At 40.7% G+C, this 13,471-nt stretch overlaps 1 protein-coding gene across 1 annotated transcript in view; it reads left to right on the forward strand.

The window, feature by feature from the left end:
• NCKAP5 (NCK associated protein 5) overlaps positions 1-13,064 on the forward strand; it is a 378,197-nt gene extending 365,133 nt beyond the window's left edge. The window contains exon 21 of the mRNA XM_031056009.1: positions 11,464-13,064. Coding sequence (XP_030911869.1) covers positions 11,464-11,745 — 282 coding nt within the window. The 3' untranslated portion in view covers positions 11,746-13,064. The remainder of the gene's footprint in view (positions 1-11,463) is intronic.
• The last annotated feature ends 407 nt before the right edge of the window (positions 13,065-13,471 follow it).

Here is a 13,471-nt window from a genome sequence, read left to right on the forward strand (position 1 = left end):
ATCTAGTGCTGTTAGCAGGCTGCTTTGAGAGCTTTGAAGGCCCCATAGCAGCACTAAGCAAATAATCATTATCACTTAATATTCTCATCAAGCATTCTTGCTCAAGATGGGATCTTGCATTGCATGGGCTAGCCATAAGAGGAATTTTCTGAATGTCAGAAGCAAGTTCACACCCTGATCCTGCAAAGAGTTTTGCATGGGCAGAACTCTACCACCTTAGCAGTCCTGCTGTCCATACAGGGCTCTAACCATGCCTGTGCATGGAGGAAATTTTTTTTCCATTGTTACAAGTATTTGAATCCTGAATAATCTAAGATATTGAAGAAATTAACACTTAAAAGGGGTTTTTTTGGTATGCTAATAAATATTAAATGCCACCTCATTTTCAGCAACATTTTTTCACATTATTCATTCACTAGTAGGGCCTGGCAACTGCTTTGTTCTGTATTTTCATCCTGATTTTCTGTTTGTGTCATCTTGGGGCATTCAGAACGTGAGAGTGCATTAGCTGTACAGTGTGTCTGCATGAATTCCAGTTGTATTTTAGTCCTCCTAGTGGCCTACTATATTAACAATATTACAATCTGTGTTTAGGCATAGGAACATGTTCTGTATCACCAGTACCTCACTGCACTTGCAGCATTGATGCTGCAGTAACACTTCTGCATTGCTCAAGTCAATAAATCTCCTGAAGCATTCGTCCAACATGTGGCAGCTGTCACTTCACACACTTCTCTTTTTATACAGAAATTGCAGTGAAATCAATGCAAAAAAACCCCTATTCTTCCCCTGCAGGAAGCCCACTGTGGGAGCAGGAGCCTGTGCTGCTTCTTCACACCAGATTCCTTCTTGAGTCGTACCCAGCAGAGGTTTTCCCCCAGCCAGACAAGGGGGGTCAGAACCCACAAAACCAGGCGTCCCAAAATATTTTTTCACTGTGCCTTCTTTCTCTGAAAAAGCCTCAAAAGCCTTGCCAGAATATCACCTCACAACTTAGGAAGGGCCTCTTACAGCCCAGGTGGGCTCAGCACAAACAGTTACCTCCCTTTCAGGTCCTGTCAGATGCTTAAGCTGAGCTTTGCTGGTATCCAGGGAAGCTGGAGATGGAAAGGCAAAGGTCTGTCCAGCACTTGTGCTTGAGTTTTCTGTCTCAAGGCTGTGCCCCTCACAGCTTTCAGCCCCTGATGGCTCCTGCCAGGTCCCAGTGGGACACATTCTGTATGCCTGGCTGGGCCACCAAGTAGGAAAGAGCTTCTCATGACCAGAAACAGATGTACTGGTTTCTAAAAGATGAAGTAAACACATCTAAATCCATAAATTACCTAAAATTCCCCTCGGATCACAGCCAGATGATATGCATGTTAATCAAAATGGATAGCACTGCTTTAATTCAGTGAGGAGGCAAGTTCAGCTTTTATAAATCTCCTGGCTGTAGGAGCTTCCATCTGCAGCTGTAGCAGTGGTCATCTTGGTGCCCAGCACTGCTCTGCTTAATTGTGATTATTTCTAATCATTCTAATTCTTAATTCTCCTAATAATAGAGAAACAGTGTTTGTTTTTGAGCATCCTTTAGAGTTAAAAATAAGGGACTATCACCTGCCATCGGCATTTCAGACAGGAATTGCCTATTCCCTGCACGTAGCCCAATGGGCATTTTGTACACACAGAGTAGGGGCTGTAAGAGTGTCAGTGGCTGGCCCCAGTGTCAGGAGCAGCCAAAGAAATCTGCAGGGAAGGGAGCAAAGATCCCAAATCCCAGTGGGCACCTCCCTGTGGCCACGTGCACGGGAGCATTGCTGTCATCCCTTCCTCCTCAGCACCTTCAGCCCCAGGCAGGCACCTGCAGCTCCCCAGGAATCCTGGAGCTCCAGCCAACAGGCCTGGGTGGGAAAACCTGTCCTCCAGCACCTCTGAGACTCAGCCATGAATTTCTTCCCTTTTAAATTGCATTTTTTACCTGATTATCTTCCAAAAGGTTTTCTAAATTCTTGATTAATTTTTGGGTTGGCTGTTTAATACAGTGTTTGGTTAACTAATTCATGTAGTTGTTTATAATTATTGCCTTGCTATAAAATCATCTTAATAGAAGGTTGGGGGGTTTTTGTTTTCTTTCCAGTAGAATAACAAGTTATTTTATTATTCAAACAAGGCTTACTTCCTGCTGTTTTCAATAAGATTTTTAATAAATATGTAAATTTAAAAATTAATTTACTGCATACGTTTGGCAGCATGATTCTTGAACTGACAAAAGTTTGATGGATTGTAAAATTATCCTCCATAAAAATCATCAGTCACAGTAAACAGAATTTATCAGCCTCTGGTAATTCTACAGCTTTTTCTTCATCTCATCTCCTGTTAGGAACTCACTTAAAATTGATTATAATATAGTATGTTTCTTGAAATGTAATTCATTCATATATTAATTAGATTTTAGGTTAATATCCCATCATGGAATAGGACATGAGCCAACAGTGTTTTCCTGTTGTTGCAGAACTGCAGCAGAGAACCCTTGATTACTGTTCCCATGTGGTTTTACCACCAGGACTAATCACTAATCAAATTCCAACCACATAAAATGGAACATCCTTCACAGCATTTATTTTCTAGCTGACTTATACTATAGGCTTTTTATTGATACAGTTTGCTGTACTGAAATGAACTAAAAATTGCAAGAGAGGATTTATCCTTCTACTTTAATTTGGTTCTGCAGCCTGTGCCTGGAACTCTGTCTTGGTTTTTGTGCGTGTTGTGCTGCTGTCCCTGGAATACTCTGCCCTACAGCAGAGATAAATTGTTTGCATAAATTTAGAAGGCCCATGAAGATGACTGTACTGTTATGTAGGATTTGTTAGCAGATGAACTTAAAACATAGGTTTCCATCTGCAATTCATGCTTTGCTTGAATCAGTGCTGGGACTCAGCTCTTAACACAGCTGGAGAGGTGACAAGCACAGTCACGTAACCAGCATCATTATTTGCATCTGTCCTGTCCCACTCTTCTCTGACTACAAAGGAACTTCTCTAGTCTCATTGCACAGTCAGAAAACAGTGTGCAGGAAGTTCAGGCTGCTACAGATTGACTGGGAAGGCAGCCTGGGCTCTGCCCTCTTCCCCTGCTCCTCCGGGAGCGCTTATCCCAGTGCAGGACTGCCCAGCCCCAGCCCCTGGCCCTCACTTAGGGAAGGTGAAGAGTGGGGCACACCCAGTGGGTTTCCTTAGTGCCTTTCCGAGGGAAAAAGAAAGGGCAGTGGGTTTTGGTTAGAATCATTAGAGGTAAAAAATCTCAGCTATGTAGAGTTCACTAAAATCTGTAGTGGAAAGGGAAATGTCAGCTTCACGCTCCTAAAATAAACTATGTTGTTGGACTGGGGTTTAAGCAAGCTAATTCAGAATTTTTTAAGAATGAAGAAGACCCTGTTTCCAAATTCTAAAATTTTGACCTCTGTATTCTTGGTGAGAGCTTTAGTTCTGATGTGTGTGCACTGTGGACACGAAGGCTCCCTCTGCAGCAGCTGAGTGTTGTGGTCACAGAGAGGGGAACTGATGGCTCTGGGAAGATTGTTTGTCTCCTCCCAAATTTCATTCCTCCTCAGAGGCTAAAAGTAAAAAAAAAAGCCCTATTTGCTGTGGAACTTTGTTTAAACCACCTCCCTGAATCATTCTGAGAGCTTGCAAGAAGGGACATTCCCTCTCCTTCCTCTGCAGGTTTTCCAGCAGAGGTTCGTGCTCACTGAACTCTCCCCCAGCACAGCACAGCCCTCTCCATGCCCACAAGCCAGTCTTCATAGCTGGGAGAATTATTCCTACATGGCTTTGTCATCCTGCTTGATTTCCTCTTGATCCTGCCACATAATCTTGCTTCTTCAGTGGTTGCACTCAATGATCTTAAAGGTCTTTTCCAACCTAAACAGTCCTGTTATTCCATGATTCCCTTTCCACTGCTGCTGTCTTTTTACCCACAGGTCAGCTGGATGGTCACAGGCTATGAATCTAGTGCAGTGCACAAAAGACAGGATTACTAGTGAGGAAAATCCTTACCCTTGCAATTGCCTTTTGCAGTCTTGGAGTGCAATTCCATTTTTCCAGTTCCAGTATTCCAGGTGAATGACACAGCCATTACAGCCCAGGAGCTGAGGCATCACTAGAGAGAGGGGGATAAGTGTCTTTGTAACTACCAAAATGAATTGTCCTATTCAAAAAAGCCAAAGGTGGAAGATGAAAACAGGTAAGAACACAGCTAACACTCAGGAACAGTAGTCTGAGTTCAGCCATACAGAAAAAATTACTCTGATTACTGAAAATGTCAGTGAGATTATATGTTATATGACTACAATCCTGCATTTACTGAGTTTGAGAGGATTTTTTTCTCATCAGTCAAATGGGAGATAGAGCCTGTATCTTTAAGAAATGCCCTTGGTACTGGATTTTTTTTAAAACTAACGACTTCAAGCTGTACTTTTCCCCCCTCCTGGATTCAGGCCCATATGAGCATCCCAATTTAAAAAAAAAAATCAACCAAACCTCTAGTCTAGGATAAAATTGTAGCCCCTTTTTTGTACAAAGCCCCTTCTTTACTGAAGCAATCAGCCATGCTTTCATCAAGAAAAGGAAAACTACTTTCATTCAGTAGGACAAACCTCTTTATATTTAAATTCTGTGAGGTGAAATACAGTGTGATGAAAACTGAAACAGTGAAGTTATTTCAGACTGCATAGTTCCAGTACCATTTGGTTATCACTGACAACATAACCCTTCATATAATTCTGTCAAGGAAGAGTACTGACCTTCAAATGGTCAAGTTCAGTCCCTTTGTCACCAGTCTTACCTTTCAGTATGACCTTTTTTCACTGCTGTTTTTTTCAATCACTAGAAAATCAGAACAATTTTGCTATTTAACTCCCTCTACAAGTAAAGCTAAAAGGATCTCTGAGAAGTTAAGTGACTCCTATACATCTCTTGTTCATTTTCAGTCCATCAGGTTCTAAAAACTGAGTAACAGCTTTCCTTTCTCACCATGGATATTTCTTCCTTCATGCCTTGTGGTGAGCTTCTGATTGCACTGAGCATTGCTTTTAGTGGGCAGATTCCCTCTGTGAGAAGCAAAATTGGTGATTCTGCCAAAGTGAACAGAGTGAGGCTGTGCTTTGCCTTCTGGAGAAAGTCCTGGTGTTTAATTGCTTTTCTTTTTAATACATTGCCTCAACACACTTGGCTGAGCACCAGCACCATTATCACTTTGCAAGGTATTGCCACTTAGAATTGTATTTTCTTATTCCTTTTTAAATAAACTTTGTCCATGCAGAGTTGATGCAGCCTGTGGCCATTCTGAGGCACTATGAAAAAATAACATTTTTGCCATTCAGTTTGTACCTGAACAAAGGCAAAAAGCCTGGGAACTCAGACCTCAACATCCTGGTTTATTAAATTATGCCAAAGTTCAAAGAGGGTTGGTATAAACCTAATCAGGTCAAACAGCCTTGTCATGTCAAGGAAATATTCATGTATGAGGACGGTAATCTTGGCATTAGAATGCTGAATGTACTGAGTCATCTCATCATTTTATGAAAATTCTGCTTTTCAAAGCATAAGGTCCAGCTCACTAAACTAAATTCTTTTATCTCCTTTTAAACCACACAAGAATTCAAGCTATAGACAGCATAAGTCTCAACTCCTCAGTTCAGGAGGCAATAGGTGTTTTGTCCAGATCTGCAGCCATGGATTGTACACAGTTTGTGCTAACTGCTTTTCCTTCCAGGTAATTCACTTACAATTCAGGATCATGAGAAGTGATACTGAAATCTATTTGTAGATTTTTATACTCTGAAATACAGTAGGTAAACTTTGATTACATAGTCATGGTTACATTCCCCAAAACACCATCAGGGGATGATGCATACCATTGTATATCTGGCTTTCCTATCAGCTGCTGAACATACTAATTAACTTAGAAATGCTTCCTAGCAATGCATTTTTTAACACAAAAAGAAACTGGCACTTATTGTTTATCATGGAAATCTGATATGTGTCTCTGAGAATGTCATTATCTGCTACAGCAAAATAATTTTGGGATTTCTGCTCAAGTAGAAAAAAGAAAAATGATTCATTATTTCAGAAATTATTTTACTGTCAGTCCAGAAAATAGATGAAAGCTTCTGACAATGCACAATGGAGAGCAAGGCTTATCTTATTATTTAAAGTTATGCTTTCAAGAGAAAGAGGTTCAAACATCCCATTTTTAGCTCAGCTGTAATGCAGCAGAGGTCACACAGTTACAGCTCTCACCTTTGTAGTTTGCTGGATGTGGCTGTGTAACTATTTTCACTGCAGAGTGTTCCTTGTTCACCTGATGTTCAGTGAGATCTGGAGATTGTTCCCTTTGCACAGAGAGCCTGCATGGCATTCTGTCCTGGCTGGAGGACAGACAGCCACTGCCCAGCCCCTTTCATGTGACACCTTCTGCTGCAAACGGCCCTGTGACAGCACAGAATTCAGTGAGAGTTACTTCTGATGAGACCAGCACATGTCTGGCCAGAAAACTGCCCTGTATCTCCTTGCTCTAGAAGCTGGGAATGTGTTCAAATTGTCCCCCTAAACAGGTTATGTATTAGCAGCTCATGGTGTGCAACAGCACATCCCACTTAGACCCCTTGTGTCGTAAATACAAAGCAGTTACAGGAGTTAGAGGATAGCAAAATTGGAAGAACTGTGAATTTCAAATAAGAAATAGTGGCTCCTGGGATCAAGTTTACCCTGAGCATATGCAGACAGAGTAACAAGCAATTTTTAAAAAGTAAAATCTAGAGAATTGTTTTCCCTTGCAATAAAGTTATGAGAAATAACCAAAAAAAACCAAAAGGGAACATACTTTGTATCTTCTATTAGAGATCAGATCTGAAACCAAAGACCTTGAGTTATACAATTAAGTATTGATTTTGCTGATCTATGTTTAATTTTCACAGCAATTTTGTTGTTTTTACCCAATAGTGTTTTGCAGTTATACTTCACTTGAAGCAATGCCCTTCTTGCTTTTGTGTTAATCTGAAAACTAAATTGCCCAGTGCATGAGAGCCATAAATAAAGTTCACTTTATTCCTTTTTGTAACTGATTCTGAGCTCTTTAAAGTGCTGGTTAACTAAACTTAGACAGCTGGAAAATACATTTATCCTGCAGAATGGTTCTTTGCTATTTCTGGGTTCTGGGACTCATAAGCATAGCCTGACCTCCAGATAACCAAAGCTTCTGTGTGTTACCACATTCAAGAAATGGCCTTGCTGCTGCTTTCCATCCTGCACACAAGTGTGGGGTCAACCAGCCCATCCTTCCCTGTCCTCCTTCCCACCACACCTGAGGAATCCTTGTGCTGCACAGAAGGGCTGCAGCTCTTCCTGCTCCTTGATCACACAGCTCTGAAAAGGCATTCTACCCACATGTAACCTCTCATTTTTACAGTTTGTAGAAAATCTAATTTGATGTATTAATGTAGGAATAACACCTATTTATAATGTATCAGTGTAACTGCAGGCTAGTTTTGTTTTCCTAATTTGCTGTGCTTGAAGTGACATGCCAGATTTTATTACATCACTAATGGGTTTTAGTTATTCCCTTTAGGATGTTGCCAGCAAGGAAACATTATTCTGATTCACGACTCATGGGATTATTTCAAAGTGATGTGGCTCGTGATGAATGTCTGTGTCTGTCAGGAAGAGTTTCTCCTCTTCTGACAGCTGGTCACTGCTCTCAGGTGGTGCAAGGCACCCCAGACTGGGCAGGTGAGAAGCTCCAGCTGTGGGAAGCTCTGCACCTATAGAGTGGAGTAGAACAACAAATGCTCCCCATGCCCTAAGGCCATAATGGTACAGATTTTCCATATAAAAATACACTTAGGTTAAGTAAAAGAAGCTAACTATTGATCTGCTTTAGGGTGATGGGCCAGAGCTGTTACAGAGGCACTGTAAAAACTACATACAGTTCTTGTCTGCACTGAACCTTTATTTCCTTTTTTCGCTATTATCTGTCTCTTGTAGAGCAAAATCTCTGACTACATGTTTTTGTCTTTTCCCTTAATTAACACTTAGGAAAACATATAGCATCCTCACCAAATGCAGCACTCACCTTGTTCACAGAACAGATCAGAAAGCAGCAAAGCCAACACTTTAGGGCTGAAATGGTTTCAAGCATTACTGCTGAGAAGGATCCTGTGTGAGAGCAAGCATGGGCTGTTGGTCCATCTCAGCTCTTGTAGCAGCACTGAGCAAATCATGGAGTCTTTCTCTCTGCCATGGTGCCAAAATCACCTGTTCACTGCACAGAAAGCCACTCCTGACACAGCAGAGACTTGAGTGGAGAACATGGCTTAGAGGTTAGGTGCTCTCTGCACTCCTCAAATGTCACCCAGCCCTCCTGGGCGCAGAGCACGCCCACCTCGTGTTCCACTCTGCAGAAGCAGCTGCTGAGTCACTTCAGTGTGACTCTCAAATGCATTAATGAACTAATTACTTTAAAATAAACAATGCTAACATCTTTGGGCTAACCCTTGTTCTTTGTTATAGCTGTGACTGTGCTGCAGTCAATAGCAAATCTACATAAAAAACCCCAAAGTTACTGCGTAACCACACACACAATTTATCAATCAAATTCTAACAATAGTTGGTTTGCTTTTGCCTTTTGTTTCATCTAGCAGCTTTTGAGGCTGCCATGAATAACAAGAAACTTATTCAAGGATGAATCTAAATAAACACTCTTTGGTAATTTTTTACAAGTTGTATCTATAGTAACTAGAGAAAAAATTCTTAACTTGGATTAACATTTCTGTTCTGACACACAAGGTTAAAGAAATAACCAGTGACTTTTCAGCTCTAGGAATGTACGTAATTGTCTTATTGTGAGAGAAAATGATTTGTTGATTGTGCAGATTCTTACATTAATATATCTTCTTAAAGTTTTATTTTTGCTTGGGAGTTTTCTTCTATATGTTAAAGAAAGGAAGCTTCAGGTTTTTTTACAGAAGGATGTAACTGGGCACAAGGACACCTAAAAAGGACAACTCTTTATCCAAAAAACTACCCATAACTTATTTCTGAATTGTTTCTTGTTTTGGTAATAAGTTTTGCTACCACTGCTAAAATTAGTTTTCCCTTTAAGCCCTGATGTATTTTAGATGTACTGTTCACTGCTCAGGATCTTTTGCCAACAGGTTTCTCTGATGGGCTTCAGTTCACTTCAATTTCACTTGATTCAATGTGTTTGCTTAAAATTTTTAGAGTACTTTTGTTCCCTGCAGTTTCTCTAATGTACTTTATAAACAAATGAGTAACTAGAGTGTGATTAAAGTAGGACTGTAGCCTACGTTGTGCTTGAAGGGTGTAAAAAAACTATTGGTACTGCATATATGCAGAATATACCAATAATTTCAGTCTGGTCTGTCCTGAGGTGTAAATCCATCCTTCAGTAGGATAGCCAAAATCCTCCTCTGACTGTGATGCCTCACCCAGACTGCTCTGTCCTGCAGGTTCTCCAGGTGCTCGTCCTGCCCAGGAGTTGAAATTGGCTCCATTTGAATCAATAAGAGTTTTATCACAGGCCTTGCTGACTCCACTGTTGAGCCCTGCAGTCCCAAGTCTGTGCTAAGTAGTCACATTCCATTTATCTAAAGAAAAGCTGTGAAGTGGGAAAATTAAAGACAAAGAAACATCATTTAGTCTGCCATATAATAAAGTATTTTAGGCTCAGCACTCTGAAAAGCAAAAAATGCTAACATGTGTTATTGATGCCATGGCTGAGAATATTCTCATCTGGCCTACAGAGAAGTGAAACAGCTTTTTCAGTATTTCAATTGAGGGCAAAGGGGAGAGCATTTTAAGGTGAAATTGTGAAAAATTTCTATTGTAGGGTCCTAAATTTGTGCTCATTCCCATTACCAAGGGTTATATTCCTCTATCTCAGAAAACATTTTAATTACAGATATTGAAGACCTTAATTTTAACTGTCATCTAAAATTAGAATCCAACACAACATTCCCTAAAACCTTTTAGACTCAAGATTAATTAACACACCAAACAGAAAATGTTCATTTGCTAAGACTTTAGGATCTCCTGTTGCTTTGCTCAAGTTTGTTCGACTCATTTTCCAAAAATAGTAATCTAATCCATGCATTGTCATCTTATGAAATGTGACAAGATCAAAGCAAAACCAGTCATTGGACTGGCATTTCAATTTTTATCTAAGTAGCCATCAAAACAAGCAATCAAACTCTGTAACAATTTGTCTTCCTCTCGCCAGAGATTTCCAAGGAGAAGCAGCACAGCGTGCACAACATTTCACTGACTTGAAGCTTGAATTGTGCAGAAAATTCTAAGGACCCTTTACAACTGCACATGTAATGACCCACAGCATCCACACATCTGCCCAAGCTGTATCTTCAGCGTGCTTAAAGTACCATCTCATTTTCTAGCTAAACAAAAATGTTGATGCCTTGGATTTACAGTAATTTACTGATTCTGTCTTTGCCATCTGATGGCAGTACCAGAAATGAGGAATGGCTTTGCACTCTGATGGCATATCTCAGACTGCTTGAATCTTATCTGCCCAGGAGGTTATTGAATGTTGATTGTAAAATGTTGAATGCTATCCCATATATCTCTGGTAACACGATCTGTAAGAGGAGTTAGTTACTCAGATTTTGAAACACTCTATATATGAACAGCAGGTCATTTTTATTGAGCTGCTCCCTACACAGCTCCCTAATGATTCCTTGGTCAGATCTCTGATGGAAAATACCAGCAGCTAACAAAGGGATACAATTACTCTGGTACAATCCTACTGTGTGTTTTTAATATAATGTGCTAATACATCGTCCAGTGTTCCCACAGAATTACACCACTTCTGTGAGAAGTCCTGGCCAATATCTGATTGATTCTGGTCTGTGGGGATTGGCCCAGTTCAGTGCAATTTCCTGTCTTGTTGCTTTCTTGTCTATTAGAGAGGGTTTGGGTTTGTAGAAATCAATAGGCTTATACATGCAAAATGTGAAGCTATTCCCTAGCAAGTTTCATTTGCATCCTTAATTTATGGAAAATGCTGTTTTCTCCTCTGCACTTTTTTTTTTTAAACTTACTTAAACAAATACCTGTTTAAACATACCCCCCAAAGTATTCATGCAGGAGAAGATCTGAACTCTGAGGATGCTGGAGATGTTTAACTCATGCATAGCCAGGGTCTGCTGCTTAGGACATTAATAGCACTTGAATGTTACATCAATTGAGTCCTATTTGTCTTAGCAGAATCATTAAAGTTATGATTTATCATAAAATGGACACTAATGTTCTATTTAATCATAACAGATATTTAAGCATCTAACAATCTACTTCCTCTCACCCTGTGAACTTTAGAAGGATGGTAATTAATGGTGTACAATAGGATAACTCTTAAAGGAATATGCTTCCAATATTTCTCTTACTTTTACAGAAATTGAAGCAAACTGAAGAAACAAAAGAAGATTCCCAGAACAGAGTCTCTAAAATTTCCCTGGAGTCTCTCAATAAATTTAACAGCAATAATGTACTTTTATTAGAAAAAGAGAAGAACTGTCTGAACAAGGCTGAAGGACAGAAGGAAGAAAATGGAAAGAAAGAAGCAGCTTCCTTGACTAGTTCGGGTTGGCAGGAGGTGGACAACTTGGAATCCCTGAGTGATTCCCTGTATGACAGCTTCTCCTCCTGTGCCAGCCAAGGCTCCAACGACGTCTAGGGACACTTCCCACAGGCTGCAGCACGGGATGGAGCTGAAGGTGAGCATGGAGTGAGGAGGGAGAGGAGACTGTGCTTGGCAACTGCCCTAGAGCTCTGTGCTCACCTCAGGGTGTTCTGAGCTCCCACCACACAGCAATAAGGCAGGGCAGCCCCACGGTGGTGCAGGGGACTCAACACACCCAACACAACGAATAAAGTCTTAATTTTGCACTTTTGTGAATATTTGTACAGTTGTAAATACCTTGGGAAAATATATTTGTAGGGATACACGACAGCAATAAATATTAAATTGGTGCTATGCTCCTGTAATGGCAGATTACTAACTTAAAGGAGTTGGTGTGAATATTAACAAGAAAAGCTAGTAGATTTTTTTAAAAAGAGTTATAATTGTCCTAGTCTTAAAACTGTATGTAGAAACACTGCATTATCATAAACTTGAGCCTGCCAGATTGTCTTTAATAAACTCTCGTGGACTCCCTTTTAGAAAACATATTTCATTTTTTCTTCTTAGTGCAATTCCATACAGGTATTCTAGGGAAACATGCATTTCAGTTATTACAACTCCACAACAGGTGTCTTATTTCAAAAGTGTTTTGACTTTTGACATGGCAAGAAAATTAATAGATTAAAAGGTCTGATATTGGCTTCATCAATCATGCACATAACTGTTTGAAAGATCAGGGTCAAAGCAATTCACTGCTGACACAAACAGGAGTTCTGTAGGAAAGAGAACCACATAAACCACCCTGTACTTCTGACTGCAACGTGGCTTTTCAACTTCCATCTCCTCTGTACTGTACTCATTTCCCATCACATTAAAAATGTACCATGCTGTGTTATCTTTTCTAGTCTCTGTTTGGTCTTAAGTAAATTCTGAATGCTAAAATTATTTTTTAAAAGACAAAGCAACTCCTGTTTGTGACACACTAAGATGTTGGTGCTAACCAGTACTAGTTCAAACATATCTTGGAGCAGGGGGATTGGGCTGTATTGGGTGTTTTTGTTTTTTTCTACAAAGGTTGTTTATATGTGAGGGAGAGTCTATTTCAAAGGTTCTGTGTATTTTTTCTAGATGTGAAGTATTTATAACTGCTTTTTGTACAGCAATTGTAAACTAGATATATTTGGAGTATTTCTAGACTCTACAGTTTCTTTAGCACATGCTTGTTAATCTTTGAAATATTGTATGATCAGTGTTACTATTTTGTGCAATTTGTTATATTTTAATTCATTTCTGCCGTAAACTTGCATTGTCTTTTTCAACTTTTAAGAGATTTCCATTGAAACATCTTTCGTAAATAAAACTTCTCTTGCCTACCGGTGCCTGCTGAGGGGTTTTGGGCAGGGGATGCTCTGACAGCTTGGGCTGGGGTCAGGGGGTACCCTCAGAGCCACCCCTGCTCCAGGACAGCGCACGGTCGGGCAGTGCTGGGAGAATTCGTGACAGGGCGCTGTTAAACAGCGATTTCAGCTTAATTAACTCTTCCTTGGAGCAGAGCTGTGAAACGATCGCTGGAAAATAATCCGGAGAGGAGGCGACGCACTGAGACGGTCCCAGCGGGGACGATGTGGGGGCAGCACCCGGGGCTGCCCTGCCCTTCCCTCCCCGAGGGCCCTGCCCAGCCCCCGACGGCTCTCGCTGCCTCCATCCCATCGCATCCCATCGCATCCCGTCCCATCTCATCCCCAGCTCCTGCCGCCCCATCCCGCTTCCCCCGCCCCCG

This window comes from Geospiza fortis, unplaced genomic scaffold (assembly GCF_000277835.1).
Source record: "Geospiza fortis unplaced genomic scaffold, GeoFor_1.0 scaffold112, whole genome shotgun sequence".
NCBI lineage: Eukaryota > Metazoa > Chordata > Aves > Passeriformes > Thraupidae > Geospiza > Geospiza fortis.